Source organism: Plecotus auritus, assembly GCF_963455305.1.
Source record: "Plecotus auritus genome assembly, chromosome: 9".
NCBI lineage: Eukaryota > Metazoa > Chordata > Mammalia > Chiroptera > Vespertilionidae > Plecotus > Plecotus auritus.
The window spans coordinates 123,391,465-123,409,235 of record NC_137783.1 but is presented as its reverse complement, the minus strand read 5'-3'; the positions used below and the strand labels follow the sequence as shown (position 1 = coordinate 123,409,235).

General features: G+C 54.6%; 1 protein-coding gene across 8 annotated transcripts in view; it reads left to right on the top strand.

Moving 5' to 3' along the window:
* PLEKHA7 (pleckstrin homology domain containing A7) overlaps positions 1–7,927 on the top strand; it is a 207,906-nt gene extending 199,979 nt beyond the window's left edge. For 5 of the 8 annotated variants that reach the window (XM_080687739.1, XM_080687737.1, XM_080687741.1 and 2 more), the window contains 4 exons: positions 1,974–2,107; positions 3,001–3,146; positions 4,577–4,687; positions 6,515–7,627. In XM_080687739.1, the coding sequence (XP_080543865.1) occupies positions 1,974–2,107; positions 3,001–3,146; positions 4,577–4,677 (381 nt within the window). In that variant the 3' untranslated portion in view covers positions 4,678–4,687; positions 6,515–7,627. Of the gene's footprint in view, positions 1–1,973; positions 2,108–3,000; positions 3,147–4,576; positions 4,688–6,514 lie in introns of all 8 variants that reach the window. The other 3 variants (XM_080687743.1, XM_080687740.1, XR_013961626.1) reach the window with 2 other exon arrangements.
* The last annotated feature ends 9,844 nt before the right edge of the window (positions 7,928–17,771 follow it).

The window sequence follows — 17,771 nt, the reverse complement described above, 5'->3', positions numbered from 1 at the left end:
TACAGATTCGGAATGTCTACCTAGAAGAGAAAGGGAATCAGAGGGTGACAGATGCAGTCCTCAAGACATAGGGTGGTCTCCTGTGACCTCTCGTGTCATTTGTAAGCTCTTTAGGGCAGATGCTAATGGCTGTTGGGTTCACTTTTGCCCCTGAACACCGGGCCAGCACATAATGGGTGCTCTGTAACTGTTTGCTGAATGAGGACTCTGTTGAATGAAAGACAGGGGCCCACAGACATCCCAGAAACATTTGTATGAGGACTAGCCAGCCCTGACGCTGCATGAGGAAATGCGCTCACCACACGAAGGGTAGACTTAGCAGTGTGGGGGGCAAATGGACGCCCCGGAGGATGAGTTCTGGGGTCAGCTGGGGCGCCAGGGGTTAATGAGTCCCCCGCCCTCAGACCTTTTGCCTCTGAAACAGCCAAAGGTCGGTGCTTTCTCAGGTTCACAAAAGAAGCTTCTGCACGCTGCCCGGGCAGCGAAAGTGTGTTCTGTGGTGTCCTCGTTGCCTGCCAGCCAGGGGAAACAGTCCTTCCTTATCTCTAACCTAAATCCCTCCGCTCAATGTAATCTACTTCCTTCCTCCGGATCTGCCCTCATTGGAAGCCACAGAGAAGAGCTTATTTCTTGCCACCTTTCCCCAGAAGGAAAGGGCAGCCTGGGTTTAAATTCAAGTCCAGATTTGTCCTGGGATTGGATTTGGCTTGTTTTCAGAAGCTTCAGCCAACCCCACTTTTTTTACCCTAAGAAGACACATTTCTGTGTATTGTTGACAGTATACATTTCGCAGCAGGACCAGTACACACAGACCGAAGCAGCGGGGCCCCCACGTGCCCCGGGCCGCGCTGGAAGCCTCTCAGAACCAGTTAGTGCTCTGACAGCCGTTGTGCTGCCCTCTCATGTGCTGCTGTAGTTCAAGGAGGAAACGTTCCCCGGGGTGTGCAGAAGCGGCCTCAGCCCCAGCGAGCCGGTCCAAGCTGAGGCTGCTCCTGGGTTCGCGTGGAAGGCTGGTGGGCAGGGGTCGGGCCGTTTTCCTCCAGGAGGAAGCAGACAAGCACGCTGCCTCCTGTCTAGCTCAGAGGAGCTTTCGTAGGGACGGAAAGCACTATCGTCACCCAGCCATCCCTCCATCCGCACACCTTCTCACCGTCCCATCCACCCACCCACCCATCCCCCAGCCACCCCTCCATCCGCACACCTACTCACCCTCCCATCCACTCACCCACCCATCCCCCAGCCACCCCTCCGTCCGCACACCTACTCACCCTCCCATCCACCCACCCACCCATCCCCCAGCCACCCCTCCGTCTGCACACCTACTCACCCTCCCATCCACCCACCCACCCATCCCCCAGCCACCCCTCCGTCTGCACACCTACTCACCCTCCCATCCACCCACCCACCCATCCCCCAGCCATCCCTCCGTCTCCACACCTACTCACCCTCCCATCCACCCACCCACCCATCCCCCAGCCACCCCTCCGTCTGCACACCTACTCACCCTCCCATCCACCCACCCACCCATCCACCAGCCATCCGAGGAGTATTTGCTGAGGGCCTACTAAGTGCCAGGTCCTTGCTGGGACAGCAGGAGGTTGGAACGGGCAGGGTCGGAGGGCTTCTCGAGGTGCGGGTGGAAGGAGGAGGCAGGGTCAGTGGAGCAAAGGAAGAGCATCCCAGGCGAGGATGGCCATTTCTGTCCTGAGGGCTTCTAGTCCAGTTGTTGTGCCTCCCCCGGGCCCCCCTCCCGCAGGAGGGGTTTGGTGGAGTGGGAAGAACACGGTTTCTGGAGTCAAACCCAGCGTCCGACCCTGACTCCACAGTAGGCTGCCATTGGGATCCTAGCAAGCTAACCTCTGTGGGTGATGCGTGCTTCCTCGTGGTGAGGGACAGGGTGTGGGAGTGGGTCCTGAATGCAGATATCTGAGCGCCCCCACCCCTGCTCCATGGCCTCCTGGTTCTCTCCTCAGCTGTCCAAACCAGAGAAGGTCTCCATCCCTGAGCGTTATGTGGAGCTGGATCCTGAGGAGCCGCCCAGCCTGGAGGAGCTGCAGGCCCGGTATCGCAAGGCCGAGAAGATCCGCAGCATCCTCACCCGGTCCAGGTCAGCCCTCCCGCTGCCCGCGTCCTGACGGCCCACCAGGCCCCATCCCATGGGTGTCTCAGTGGAGTGGGCCTGGGCCAGGCCGACCAGGGTGTGTGTTTCGCCAGCTTCCTACCGGTTGGCAGGGGCTGGCTGGCGCTCAGTGCGTCACCAGCACCTCACTGAGGAGCTGGCCTAGGCCACCTGGGAAGTCCTGAAACAGAAGGCCTCTCCTGTGTCCCGTGACCCTGGCTCGTGTGGGGAGCGGAGCCAAGCATGGCGGTGACGTGGACGCAGTTGGAGCTCCAGCATTGGGGCCCGCGTACCCTCACATAGACCCATAGACCAGAGCCAGGCACCCTGTTCCCTCGGCCTCCGTAAACCTCGCGTTAGCGGGCCTCCCTGTCAGAGCTAAGGTAGCCTTTGCACATCTGGATTTAGCGGGAGCCTGGAGCTGGCGCTCTGATCCTGACTTCTGTGATTCCCCAAAGGAAGAGCGAAGCTGTGATTGGGGGGTATTTGCGGAGAAGCACGCGCACCTTTATCTAGAAAGAAAGCGCAGTTTTTGTTTTGTTCGTTTGTTTGTTCTTAAACATGTTTTTATTTCAGAGAGGAAGGAGAGGGAGAGAGACATCAAAGATGAGAGAGAATCACTGATTGGCTGCCTCCTGCATGTCCCCCACTGGGGATCGAGCCCACAACCTGGGCATGTGCCTTGACCAGGAATCAAACCAAGACCTCCTGGTTCATAGGTTGAAGCTCAACCACTGAGCCACGCTGGCTGGGCAAACGTGCACTGCTTTTATCAATGCCCCCTACAAGGATGGGAGCCCCAGGCTAGGAGACCCCCCTCCCCCGGAGGCAGATGGTTGGCATGGCGAGGGCCCACCACCTGCTCTCTGGCCGTCCTGCAGCATGTGCAACCTGCAGCCGGCCTCAGGCCAGGACCGGAGGAACAGCGTGGCCGACCTGGACTCGCAGATGCAGGAGCAGGAGCGCATCATCAACATCTCCTACGCCCTGGCCTCCGAGGCCTCCCAGCGCAGCAAGCAGGTGGCAGGTGAGGCCATGGAAGCCAGGTCCTGCTCGCTGCCCCCTGGAACTCGGGGCCAGTCGGGGAGTCTCCATGGAACACCAGGTGTCAGGCATGGTGGTTGGGGGTCAGCGGTGTGTTCTCCGGTCCCACAAGCACCGCAGGGCTGGGAAGATGATGTGGGGCAGGCTGAGCATTGGGGGGATTGGAGCTCAGGAGTGTCAGGAAGGAGGCCCCAGAGAGGGGGTCCATTGCTCATTCTTAAATGTGAGGGTGGTGCTGCTCTTCCGCTTTCCCGGACGCTGGGGGTTAAGAACAGGTGTTTCGGAGCCCAGGGACCGAGGCTAAGGTTTCTGGCCTCATGAAGAAGGGGACAGGAAAGCTGTGGGTGCTTGGGCGTCTTGCTGGGGCAAGGCACCATGGGGCCCTCTGGTCGTCCCTGGGACCCCTGCTTTGGTCCCCAAATCAAAGCCACCATTCACCTTAGAGTGACCTGGGCCAGAAAGCAGGACTTGGGAAGTGGGACTTTGGGGGCCAATGGGGGGAAATGGCACCATGGGACAGGAGGGTGGGTGCACACCCATGCCTGCAAACGTGTGCGAGTGTAAAGGCTCCCTCAGCCGGAAAGGGTCTCCTGGCTCCTGGCCCAGCCCCCTCCACCCTCCCTGTGCCCTCCCAGTTCACCCAGCACTTTCTCCCACATGTGGCGGGCGGTGCCCTTGGCAGCTGTGCTCTAGGCCTTCTGGGGAGAGGGTGGTCACAGCCGACGTGGTGCACAGTCCCCACCAGACCTCCCACTCTGGTCTGGGGAGCAGAGCCCTCATGGTGCCTCGAGAAGCCATGGGAGTGACCGGGGGCAAGCAGAGGGACCAAGATCTCGTGGAAGCCGTTCTCTGTCCCCACAGAATCCCTGCTGCCCTGACTCCATTTGGGAACATACTGGGTGGCTGAGAGGTGGTCGGGGTGGCTTTCTGGGAGGGGATACAGTAGGTGGCTCACCCAGAGCCGCCTCCTCGTGATCCTGGGGGCTCCCTGTGACCCACCTCAGCCATTTTGAGCTCCTCCCGTGTCGAGGGTCCCGGCCGGGATACTCTCCTCCAGCCTGTGCTTGCTCTGTGGATCGACCCCCTCCCTCCCCGCCCCCCGCTTCCTTACCACCAGAGGCCCCAGAGCTAACACCTGCTCACTCAGGGCCCCCTCACCTCCCCGCTGAGTGGCCGCCTTTGCTGCAGCCTTTCCTCCCTCTTGCTTCCTCTCCCCATCCCAGAGACATATCCGGATCCGCAGGTCGATCCCAGCCAGGCCCCATGGATGGGGCCCCCTGAGCCCAGGCCATTAATGGTGGGCCGTGAGGCCTGCGCCCCCCTCCCCCCCCCCCAGCCCTGCCGAGTGGGGCATCTGTGCTGCGGGAGCAGACGAGGAGCCTAACGCACCGCTTAATTCCTGTGCCCGTCTAGCGCAGCAGCTGGCCCTCCTCCCGCCTAAAGGCCCCCTGTCCTCCAGGACGGTGCCACCTTACCCCCCCTTAAGCAGCGGACTTCACTACACCTTTGTCTAACACCTTCCAAGTAAGAGCCTCGCCCGCCCGGCGTGCCCCTCACCTAGTGCTGAGCATGCCCGCCCCTCACCCCTGCTGCTGAGATGATTGCTGTGCGCGCCTGCCCTGCCGATGCTTCCTTCCTTTGGCAAAGCGGCCGCTGGGGAGGCCGCCCTGGACGGGTAGGCAGGAGGGGGAGGGGGGCGCTGGTTTTGGGAAACTCCATCCTCAGTGGCCCCAATACAACAGAGACTGTAAGATCCAAGGCCCTGACGCTTAGAAATCTCAAGAGCTAACCCACAGGCCGGAGAATGCCCCACGGGACCAGTGCAGGCCGCTGGGCTGGCCGGAGGAGGGGGAGGCTGGAAAGGAAATTAGATCTGGCCGCGCTGGGCTTTGGCCAAAGAAGTCGAAGAACTGGAGGATGGAAAAGTCCAGTTTACAGATGTGGAAACTGAGGCCCAGGGGCCGGATGAGGGCTCCTCCGTGCCACACAGAATTGGCGTCTGAGCCCAGCCTTCGGTCACTTGAGCACTTTGGGATGGAGAGAAGGCAGCTCCCAGTAGGCTGCCCAGGGCGGTGGGAAATGGGCCTCGGCCATTCAGAAGGCTCCAGCACCAGTGCTCTGAGTCCTCCCCATGTGAGCACTTCATGGTGAGCTGCACCGGGGGGCTAGGGAAGGAGCCCTGGACCGTGGGCAGAAGGAGCCCTGGACCGTGGGCGGAAGGCCTGCGTCTGGTCCAATCTTGTGAGTTGCTTCCCAGCCCAGTGGCCTCACCTGGTCACGGAGGGGTCAGAGCAAAAGTCTCAGCAGTCCTTTCCCTGCCACCGTCTTGTAGGGTTTCCCCTCTCTTTCCTTTATATGTCCTTATGGTTAACACTGTTGAGTACCATCTTCTTTGATCCACACAACAACCCTATGACGGTATCCGCCCCATTTTACAGACAAGGAATCGAAGCTCAGGGACCTGAGGGACTTGCCCAGGGAGTCGCAGCTGTGAGTGTCAGAGCCAGAACCCCTCAGGGCGGATTCAGAGCCTTTGCTCTCCCACAGCTCCAGTGGGCTCCCCAGGCCACCCCCAGGAGCTCCAGCTGTTTGGAGAAGGAGTGTCTTGGGGGACAGAGAGTGTGCATAGGGGTGGGGCATAGAGCCCACCGGCTTCCCCTCCCCCTCGTCTGGGGTAGAAGGAAGAGGCAGGCAGGCTCTCGGGGAAGAATGAAGAACCACACACGGGATGCTCAGCCGGTCCTGTGTAAAGGCGGCAGGGCCTCCGGGGCCCAGGCAGGGTTGTGGCTTTCCTGGAGCGCTGGGCGTGGCGACACCGCCCAGGCCATGCAGAGGCCGGGACCCACTCTCCTCACAGCTCCGTTGCCCGCGGCTGTGAATAGGCCTTTCACTCGCCTGTCCGAGCACACCCACATTTCCTGTTACCCTCACTGAAGCCCTGGGAGGGGGGCCTCTGATCACCCTGGTTTTAGATGAACTATTAAGGCTCATGGAGGCCGAGAGTGCTACCAAGTCGCTCAGGGAAGCTAAGGCAGGGCCAGGACTGGACCCCAGAGTGGTCTGCTCAGGCCTCTCACTCTCAGAGCAGGGACCCAGTTTAGGGACCAAGATGTGTTTGGTGAACTTCCTAGAAGTGGTAGAGGTTGGGGGAGGGTGGGGCCAAGCACCCTGGAGCCCTGGTAGCCGAGGGTCCTGCCCGCCGCAGCGGCCGCATTGCCTCCGCCTTCTGCTCTGCCGCTCTGCCTGTCTGCCTGTCTGTCATTCCGTGTCACGTGTGTGCGCAGACATGCCTGCTCCCCTGACGTGGGCCAGGGCCTGCCAGGTTCTCAAGGTCTCCTGTGCTGTTTGCAGCCCAGGCAGTGACTGACCCGTGACCAGTGACCAGTGTGCGGAGGAGAAGTCAGCAGCCAGGGGTCCCGTGGAACCAGCTTGCTCCGAGAGAAGATGGACTTTTCTTCCCCCAAGAAAACCCCTCCCGCTGAGCAGGGGTTCTGGCTGGAGGAGGGGGCAGCCCACCAGCTGGGGGTGTCCCCCACAGGGCTGGGTGCCCCACCCCTGCCTTGTGTTAGTTGACTCCTTTGACATGACAGACGCACTTTTGATACACACTGTAAAATACTGACACTGTATTTTAGAATCAGAATATATTTTCTAATGTTCACCTCAAGGGCTGAGTGGCTGGGAAGGCGAGGGTGCAGGATGTGGGGGCTGCACGCGCAGATTCAGGTACTGTTGGGTGGTAGGTGTGGAGGGAAGGCAGGACGAGCAGAGGCAAGTCCGACACCGATGAACTCAGGTGAAGGCTGGATGTGAGAATGTGGACTCTGCCCTCAGGGTCCCGGGCCTGCTCCCGGGGAAGGAGGGCCCCTGGGGCTGCAGAGCTCAGCTGTCCCTGACCTGGCCGGACGACCGGCTCTGGAGTGGAGACTCCACCAGGGTGGCACGTGGAGCCCAAGTCTGTGCCTTGGCCCTTGGGTTTGGTTTCGGGAAACCGTGAGTTCAAGGGCTTTGGCTCCCGATCCCCCCATGAGGTTCTCTCAGCAAAGGGCTCTTCTCAGAAAGAAAAAAGTGGTTTGCTTTCATTAAAAAAATATACTTTGAAATACAGAAAAGGTGAGATGAAGCACCTTTTGTTGTATCGTAAGCAATAAACTCCACACTGGGTGGCATCTACCCAACACGACTTGACCCCAGGCTAGGCTGGGATCGGAATCCGGGACCTTTGCTGGCCGCCTCTGGAGAACCTAAGTCAACTTTCCCAGGACTCGGTCGGGTGGCGAGAGGGCTGGCAGTGTGCCCCGCCATCCCTGCTGGCTGCCAACTGGCAGGGCACAATGGCAGGACCTTGACTTGACTTCCAGCCCCAAGTGAGGAGGGGGCTGCCGAGCCTGGCGCCGTGTTGGTGGCCCTTTATCTAAGTCGGGAGCTCATGGCATTCTGCATACAGAAAGCGATGTTTAAAGGAAAACAAAAAAAAAAAACCCATCCGGTGGAGCCACACTTTAAATGAAAATTGGTCTTTGACTGTGGTCAGAAAAAACGTCTTGAATATATTTAGGAGTTGCCGTCTATTTTTAACTAACTCCATATGCTGCCAGTATCGACGTCATGACAATTGCCAAAATAAGATTTTATTTTTGCCTTTATAAAGATTTTGTTGGAAAAATGAAATGAATATTTTGCAAGAAAAAGTTAATTTAAATAAAAGTGTAATGGTTTGCAAAAAAAAAAAAAATGTGATGTACAGATTAAAATATTAACCTGATACCCTTCCTGCTTCTTGCTGGCTGTGTTCTCATGAGGGGCCTGGGTTAGTTTTCCTCCCCGGGTCTTTGGAAAATCCGCACTGTCAGCTCTTGATCCTGCTTGTGTTCCCCTAAGGAAAGTTTCTCCCGCTGACAGCTCCTTGCTACCTGTGGACCTCGGAGGCCTGGGGGAAGGAGGCCTGTGCTCCTGGCCCAGCGGCTGCTCAAGGCGGCCCACCCCCGCCCCACCCCGTGGACTCGGTGTGGGGCTGGCTTGGCAGGCAGACTGCAATCCAAGATAGCAGGAGGGACTCCACCGGCTCCCTCCAACCCACACACCGCCCGCCCGCGCGGTCCAGTGAGGTGGGTTAGTGAAGGGCCGTGGCAGAGCGGATTTGTATTTAATTCCTTTTGACTTGCGATATATGCTTAAAACAGAAGGCAAGAGGCCAGTTGCGCTTAGGGACGTGTGTATTTCCAAGCCTGTTGTGATGGCAGCTTTTCTCTCTTGCCAAGAAGAGCACCCGAGGTTTAGAGTGACTTTCCAGCTATTTAAAGGGGTGTGGGGGGGGGGAAGGGGATGGGAATACACTCCAAGGCGTTCTGAACAGGGGCCACTGCCCGTCTTTTAGCTACTGATCTCTTCCTGCGTTTTACAGTAAAAATCCTCTCCTATTTAAGCATCTCTTGGAGATATCTCCGTAACGGAGGAATGGGTTTGCGGGAGGAGGAGTCCTCCAGAACCGCGAGCACAGGAAAAATAAAAGGTACTGGGCGCCATGCCCCCACATGGTGAGAGCAGGTCAGGGTCTCCTTCCTGTTGGTCTCAGGTCACACCCAGTCCTCTGAGGGGGGACGTGGCCACTCTCACTGTTCTCTCCAGCTCCCGCAGGAAGGAGGGGTAGACTTCTCTGAGAAGCATGGCCCACATTTCAACCTGCAGAGAGCATGATGGGCCCCCACTCAGGCTGCATGGAGAGCGCCAGCTGCGTCCTGGGGCAGCGGGCAGCGGGCAGCAGGCCAGCCCCCGTGCAAGGACTCTGGCTTCCTGAGGTAAGGTGGGGCCATCTGGGAAAGTGCTGGCTGGCCGGGGGGCCCTCGGCTGGGGACAACCCTGGGAAAGTCCACGTGGCCAGTTTCGCTTTAAATAAATAAATAAATATTTTTTTTTATTGGTTTCAGAAAGGAAGGGATTGAGAGAGAAAGAAACATCAATGATGAAGGAATCATTGATTGGCTGCCTCCTGCACACCCCCGACTGGGGATCAAGCCCGCAACCCAGGCATGTGCCCTGACCAGGAATCGAATCGTGACCTCCTGGTTTACAGGTTGATGCTCAACTACTGAGCCATGCCAGCCAGGTGAGCTTGGCCTCTTTAGAGGGGACACAGAGTCTGAGCAGTTTTAATGATGGAATTGCCGTTGACAGAGGGGGTACCTGCATCTGTTTGTTGGCGTCTCCTGAGTTTTAACTTCAACCCGGGCCCAGATTGCTTCTTGCTGGCTGTGTTGTCATGAGTGGCCTGAGAACCAATGAGAACATTTTAGGATCTAGTTGGAAATGTGGGGGCTGGGAATAAAACCTTTTCCTGATCCCCAAAGGACCCTCCTGACTGCCCAGATTCTCAGCATGTCCAGGCTCTGTTTCCATGACCAGAGTTGAGGCGGGTGCACATTTGTGAGTGCACGCGAGGCGGGTGCTGAACACAAGCCTTCTGTTTGTTCCGTCATTAACTCCGTGTTTGGTTGTGGGATGGAAACTGCCCCTGCCTAGCCCCTTCCTCCTCCGCTGTCTTCCGTTAAGCTGGGTTCTGCAGAATTTTCCTAGCTAATGTAGGTTGCAGCCCAAGGCCAGGGAACCCTCTGTCTGCCCAAGGTCAGCTCAGGGGTGGAAGACGTGGAGAACGGAGTGGATGCGGAGCCTGACTCAGCCAGATGAGAGCCCGTTTTAGGTTTTGAACGTTTCCCCCGGCTCTGGCACAGTACTCCATGGCATGTCCTTTTTCGGTGGGCACCAAGGGTGGGAAAGAAGCAGCCAGTTATTTGTCTAACCCAGTGGTCGGCAAACTCATTAGTCAACAGAGCCAAATATCAACAGTACAACGATTGAAACTTACTTTGAGAGCCAAATTTTTTAAACTTCTAACGCCACTTCTTCAAAATAGACTCTCCTAGGCCGTGGTATTTTGTGGAAGAGCCACACTCAAGGGGCCAAAGAGCCGCATGTGGCTCGCGAGCCGCAGTTTGCTGACCACTGGATCACATTTCTGAGACGTGGCAGGCAAATGCTGGGAGCCCTCTGCTTCCGATTCAGTGTCAGATGCTGGGACTCGTGGGGGACTTTGCCCACGTGAGTTTTGTGCTGTTATGAAAAGAACAAAGAGAGATGAAGCTGGCGGGGGAGGCGGTGAAAATGGCAGCCCCTCCCGGCCCAGTAAACATGCCATTGCTTGGCCGCCTCCACTCCAAAGGCGACCACTCTCATTGCCCTCCGAGCAAAGGAACCTTTCTTCAGCCTGAGTGGCAGGGTACAAAGGCAGAGTACAAAACGTGCGCACATCAGAGTCCCCGCAATTCCGTTTGAACAAGCGTATTGATTGGGTCTGACCCTGTTACATTTCCCCCTATTATTTGAAAAGGTGCATCTAAGTGCAGTGAATTGAACCAGCAGAGCTGAACTTTCCATGAGAACTTCTCGAGGTATTTCTTTAGTTCAAAGCTTTTGAATTTTAAAGGGCATTTTTAATATGAGTCTGTTGAGTATTCTCTGCCACAGCCCAACAAGGGGTGTTCAATGCAGATGAGGCTGGCGTGTGGGGCTGGACCTGCCCGCCTGGCGGAGGCTGTGGGTCGTGGTTGGGGGGTGAGGACCAGCCGGGAAGGGCTGTGCTTTGGGGTGGAGGCTGAGCCCTGTGCTGTGGAGCAGCACACACAGAGGTCCCCTCTGAGCTCACGGGGGACAGCGTAGGGGACAGGGAAGAGGCTTCCCCGTTGAGCCTCTCGGAGGCGTTTGTGGGAAGCAGGGAAGGGTTTGCTAGGGGCTCCGTGGAATGGACGAGGGTTTTGTCTTCAGGAGCAAGGGCTCCTCACTGCTCAGTGGCTCGCTGTCTCACGCTGAGCTTCAGAAGTTCAGAAGTGTGCTTCCCTGGCCTTGGGCCGCAACCTGCACCGTGAGAGCAGGAATGAGAGGCACAGTCCCTTGGCTGAGGTCACGGAGTTAACAGGAAGCTGTCCTCGGCCCCTGGGCTGACATCACTCATCAGCCCCAGATGCTTTCCCACTGAGCCCTGAGCCGCATTCCGATCCTTAACTGATTTGGCAGCTCAGACATCTCGCTGGTTGTGTGGTCCGTCGCAGTGATCCCTCTCGCCGCCCTGGCTCAGGGCCCTGAAACATCCACAAAGTCTCGTTTTCCGCACATGCAGCGGGGCTGTCCCGGCCCCCCGAAGGCACACAGCCCACGTGGACTAGTTTCAGGCCAGTCTGTGTGCCTTCAGAGGCCTCTTGGATCTAGAAACCGCCTGCTTCTCAGACCCAGAATCTGGGTTCAAGATCGCATGGTCACTGGGAGGAGCTGGGAAATTGGGTCCTGTGCTGGGCAAACCCAGGGTGTAGGCACCTCGGCAAAACCCTCCCCGTGTTTTGGCCAGAGCTGAAGACTGGCCTGCAAGGGCTTCCTCTCGGGACAGAAGAAGACAGCAGGGCCCCTCCGGCGTCTCCGTTTATGTGACCACGGCTGGCACCGTGGGAAGGAGGCATCAGGAGGCGGAGGTAACAAGCCGGACCCTGGAGCCAGGCTGCCTGCGATCTAATGCCGGTGCCATTTTGCCAGCCCTGGGACCCTGGGAAAGTTACTCCACCTTTCCATGCCTCAGCTTTCTCACCTGTAAAATAGGGGCTTATATCAGCAACTACCTCGAGGGAGCTGTTAGGAGGGTTCGAGTTATTACATAGCAAATGCTAAGCATGGCTCCTGGCCCCCTTGGAAGCACTAGCAAAAGTATACACATTAGCTATCGTTTACCTGCTTCTACGTTCTAACCGCTGAATGCCTACCATACTCTTCTTTATGATTGCCTATCTCCCTCAGAAGAACATAAACTTCCGAAGAACAAGAACATTGCCTTGTTCATTGTATTATCTCTAGTGCCCAGAACAATGTCTGCCGCGAAGAAGGTGCTAAGAAATAACTGGCTGAATGAATGAAAGGAGTCAGGCCTGTGGGCCGGGGAGCCTTCTCTCTTCTTCCGGTGACTTTGCTGACCTCTGCGCTACTGTCCCATGTTTTATGCTCTAGCCCAGCGGTTTTCAACTGGTGTGCCGCAAGCATTTATAAAACATGCGATACCTGCCTATTTAGTCAGGGGCACTGACCTCTTTTCCCTTCGATTGTCAAATAAAATTTGAAAAATGACAACAGCCAACACAACAATAGCCGACCGGTGTGCATGAATCAGAATTATACTTACATGTTTGGTCAGAACTGTAGGAATTAGTTTATGTGTACCATACCATGAGAGGGAAAAAGTTGAAAAGCGCTGCTCTCGGCCCCTGGGAGCATCCCTATGCCTGTTTTTAAGTTTCTTGAGAAGTAACTAAGAGCAGCGATTGTGGAATTCAAACCCACCCTTATGAACACTGACCTTGGGCGAATCACAGAGCCTCCCGAAGCGTCAGTTTCCCCCTCTGAAAAGTGGAATAACAGTCTCTCCTTCCATGTGTGAACCTTAGTATGAACCCAGGGCCCCAGGGGGTTCTTCCACAGTTAAACCCGGCCTTCTTTACCTGCCTCGGCAGGATGAACAGGTTTAGGGTCTTCTGCCCTCTGCCATCTGCCATGTTAGACAGTTGCCTGCAGCAAGCGAAGCAATGGCTGTGCTTTTGAAGTTGGGGTTCGCAGGGCCGTGCCACTGCCAGGCTGCTTCCCTGAGCCCTCCGGGGACGGAGGACAGGCGAGTCCTCTGAGGCCTCCCCACAGCCTGTAGCAGCCCATCGGCCATCAGATCCGCCTGTGCGCCCCCTTTGATGTCAGCTCCCAAACTGGAGCCCCGCGCCGGGTCTGAGGCCCGGCTTTGAAGTCGGCCTATACACCGAGGTTCAGGAGGAGAGTCGTCTGTCGTGCCTCGGAGCACGGCTGGGCCTGTAAAGGCGAGCGGAGTGCCGCCAACACCTGATAAATAATTCTTTCTGGGCCCAAGAAAGATGCGTTCCATTTAAAGGAGAGGAAAATTCCCTTGACCTTTCCATTGAAGTTCGGATGGAGGGAGGTGGTAAGAGAGGGTTTTCGCGTCTTCTCACTGAAGTCGTATGGGGCAGGGCAGTTGTCTCTGAGAGCCGAGCTCCAGCCGCTGCTCCAAAAGGGGTCCCTGCACCTGACTCCTGACCGGGGCCCAGCAGCCAGCCCCGGTGCCCATCACACTCACCTCCTGCAATGACTGCAGGAGACTGGGCCCTGTCTCAGCCCCTCCAGGCCAAAGCCTGCTGCAAACAGGGCTTCCAGGAGGCACAGCCCCGCTGCCTTCCTTTCTTTCCAGTGCTTGGCACCATCAAGAGGTGAGGCAGACAGGAGCTCCCACTGGAAGGAGTCCCGAAAATGGACACTGGCTCCCAGAGAGCCAGCGCTTCCCCCGGGCCAGCCCCGTGGTCTGCCTTTGTGGGTGGCTGGATAATAGGATGTGGGTTTGTGTGTAGGTTTGTGAAATCTCTCCTTATGGCGGAATGTAACATACATACAGAAGGTACACAAAATAACAATGTCCTGCTCCGCAAATGATCAGAAAAGAAACACCTGTCTAACCCCCACCTCAGTCAAGAAGTGGCGGGAGCTGTGGCCATACCTCTGCCTCTTCGGAAGCACTCAGCTTTCCCACAAAGGATAACCACTCTCCTGACTTCTGTGTAACCACCTGCTGGCCTTTTCCTTTTCTTTTTAATCCTTACCCAAGGATATTTTTCCATTGACTTTTAGAGAGTGGAAAAGGAGGGAAGACAGAAACATCAATGTGAGAGGCACACGGATGGGTTGCCTCCCGCACGTGCCCCGACCAGGGCCCAGGCTAGGGAAGAGCTTACAGTGGCAGTACATGCCCTTGACCAGAATCGAACCCGGGACCCCTTGGTCCGCAGGCCTCCACTCTATCCACTGAGCCAAACCGGCTAAGGCTGGCCTTTTCTTTATGGTTTTACTATGGAAGCAGGCATCGCCAAATACTGTAGCTTTGTTTTGTTCGTTTTCTGAAATGTGTACGAATGGAATAATAAAGAATGCATTCCTTTGTCTGGCTTTTTTCACTGAACATTACGATGTGATACCCATCCATGTAACTATATGTTTCGCTTATTTTGTTGTTGTATCCATTGAAGGAATATTCAACAATCATTTATCCATTCTACTATTGAAGGACATCTGGGTGCTTCCAGGTTGGAGCTATTACAAATAAATGATGCTGCAAACATTTGTATACATGTCTCTTAGGGTATGTGAACCCTATTTCTTTTGGAATATACCTAGACATAGCAGTGCTAGTTCATAAGATAAACATATCTTCAACCTAGGTAGAAAATGCCACTGTTTTCCAAAGCAGTCATACTAATCTGGACTCCTACCCTCAATATATGAGTTACTCCACATCCTCGCTGTGGTGCAGCCTCTCAGATGGTCCCCAATGATCCCATGAATAAGCCCCTTCCCCCAAATGTTGGCTTCTAATGAATAGGATATAAGGGAATACAACAGGAAGCCACTTTCAAAATGAGGTGACAAGACTGTGGCTTCTGTCTTGGGCATCCTCCCTGGCGTCCTCACTTGCTTACTGTGAGGAGTCATGTTGTGAGTTCATCTATGAAGATTCCTTCAGGGAAGGAACTGACATCTCTGACCAACAGCCTGGGAGCCCCTGAGAGCTGAGAGGGAGCTTGGAAGTGGGGTCTCCTCCACGTTGAACTTGGAGATGATTGCAGACCTGGCTGACACCTTGATTACAATTTGTAGACAGCCTTGGCCAGCGGCACCCAGCTAAGCCCAGATTCCCAACTCACAGAAACTGAGATAAATGTATATTGCTTTAAGATGCTAACTTTAGGGGTAATTTGTTACCCAGCAATAGATAATATATGCAAAAAACCCCACCCTTTTTAAGGCATTTTGTTGTGTATGGTACAGGTGTATTAGCATCTCCCTTATTAATGACTTTGAACATTTTTTCAAATGTTCATGGACCATTTGGATTTCCTTTTTTGTGACATGCCTGTCAAGTCTCATCATTCTTCTATTGGGTCGTGTATCTTTTTCTTGCGGGTTTGTAGGGATTCTGGATATAAGCCTGTCTGAGCCTGGGTTACCCTTAGAAAGCAGAGACAGGGGCAGGGGCTTGCAGGTAGATAGTGTATTTGGGAAATGACTGTGGAACAGAAGCGGAAACAAAGGAGGGGAAAACAATAGAAAGGTAACGTCTCGAGTTGGTCTGACCACGGTTGTGTGAAACTTGGGGCTCAGTCTCACTGAGACTTGAAGAGCCATGTAAAAGCACCTCAGAGTTACTCACCTGAGGTATGAAAGAAGAGCATGTATCCTCTAGCTCAGGGCCCCCAATGGCCAAAGGTTCCCCATCAGCATGTAAGTTCCTCAGGTCCCCAGATCCCACATGTATGAGTGACTCCCATGGGAACCCCACCCTGGGGCAGCTAAGAAGCCTTGGGACATCAAATGAGAGGTGTAGCTGGAGTGAGATGCCGCAGCAGTAACAGCCAGAGGACAATGGGGCGGCGAGGATGTGCAGAGGAACGAGTATCTGACACAGAGCCTCTTAGCAATGACATGCATTGTAAGTATCTACTCTGTGGCTTGACTTGTCTGTCTTTTGATGAATAGAAATCACTAATTTTGAGGTAATCCAGTTTGTAATTTGTGGAGTTTGCATCTTTAAAAAGTCTTCCTATTCTTAAGCCATAAAAATATTCTCCTATTGTATTTTCTAGAAACCTTATTTTGCTTTTCACAGATTTACTATTTTTTTTACTAATGGTCTCTGGGCCTGCTGTATTTTTGGGGTGTGTATCCACTGCCTCTAAAGGGCTCTGCCAGGATGAATGGGGTGGGAGGCGGGGGGGCGGGGTCAGGTTCAAATTTTTTCAGCCTGCTATACTGTTTATTTTTTTTTTAATATTGATTTTTTACAGAGAGGAAGGGAGAGGGATAGAGAGTTAGAAACATCGATGAGAGAGAAATATCAATCAGCTGCCTCCTGCACACCTCCCACTGGGGATGTGCCCGCAACTAAGGTACATGCCCTTGACCGGAATTGAACTTGGGACCTTTCAGTCCGCAGGCCAACGCTCTATCCACTGAGCCAAACAAGTCAGGGCCTGCTATACTGCTTAAAGCATCTTAATTTTCTCTTCCTGGCTTTGGCAGGTCGGATGGGGCAACGGAAGTTGGTGACCTTGTGGCTCTGCCCCCTGCCAACCCTGGTCCTCAGCATCTCTGCCCTGCCTGGGGCTTCTTTCCCAGGCTCTGCTGGGATGGGTGGGGCTATGGAGGCCAAGTTCAAGATCCAAGGCTCTGCCCCCTCCCAGTAATGGCTGTGAGCAGTGCTGTGTAGTTTTAAGCTTCACAGCCACCTCTATGTCTGCTGCAATAGGGAGGTGGGGAGATGCCTTTTCTTGGGGGGACCACTACTTCTGTCCCTCTTACAATCCAGGCCTGATGTGAAGGTGGCAGCCGACTCCCCCTTGCTACTGCACTCATTGGAGCTGTGGTGGGCACTGAACTGCATGTGGCAATCATGCCTGTCCATCCTGCCAGTACACCTCCCCTATTAATTCCAGTCGGCTCACTTTCCGTTGTACCGATGCATACATAGATCTTTCAGGTGAGTTTGTTTGTTGAGCAGGGGATCCCTTAGTTGAGTTATACTTGTCTGACTTGTAAATTTAAGGAGAGAAACAGAGAGGAGAGGACTTCTCACTCCGCCATGATGCTGAGACCACTCCTGCACTTTTCTTTTCAGTTCACAGCACTTTGACTGCAATTTGCCTAGATGTGATTTTGTCTTTATCCAATTTGCTATTTGTAGATCTCAGATCTCTTAAAAAACTGATCTTGCCCATACTCAGTGTTCCGTTACATGAATGCTGGCCCTCAGTACTCTTTCCCACTCTGGGGAAACAGTATCTCAGTATGCAAGAACCCATCATGCCCATGTGAGAAACCTCTCTCTCACGGAAATGCTTTTACCACTCAAATTCTCCCACACCCTGGAGCAGTGTCTGTCTCTGCCATTAGCAGTGGCAACATCCACATTCATGGAATTTGTTTCAAGGCCATAGGGCAAAAGATGTGGAGAATTTTCCTGGTCACCAGGTTAAATATTTAAGGTTATAGGCTGCATTATGCCAGCCCTCTGTGGCAGATTCTGGGTGACAGAGGTACCTACATCCCTTTGATAAGTGTGTATTTGTGACATGCAGGGCCCTAGGTCTAAAAAGGGCTTCTCAATATTAACACTATTGATATTTGGGGCCAGATAATTCTTTGTTGTGGAGGTCTGTCTGGTGCATTGTGGGATGTTTAGCAACATCTCTGTCTCTCCCCACTACCTACCAATACCACCTCCCAGTTGTAACAAAAATACATCCAGACATTGCCAAATGTTCCCTGGTGGGCAAAATTCCTCATGGTTGAGAACTAATCTAAGGACAAGAAATACCCCCATGCAAGCTTCACCCACTACCAATAATCTGTTTTATCAAAGAAAAAGCCTAATGCCAGTTTAACTAGAGACACAGGCATGTTTCCCTTTAACTTTGTTTGTTGGGAAGCTCAAGCTAACTTTTATCTTCACTGCATTAACTGTGAGCCTCAG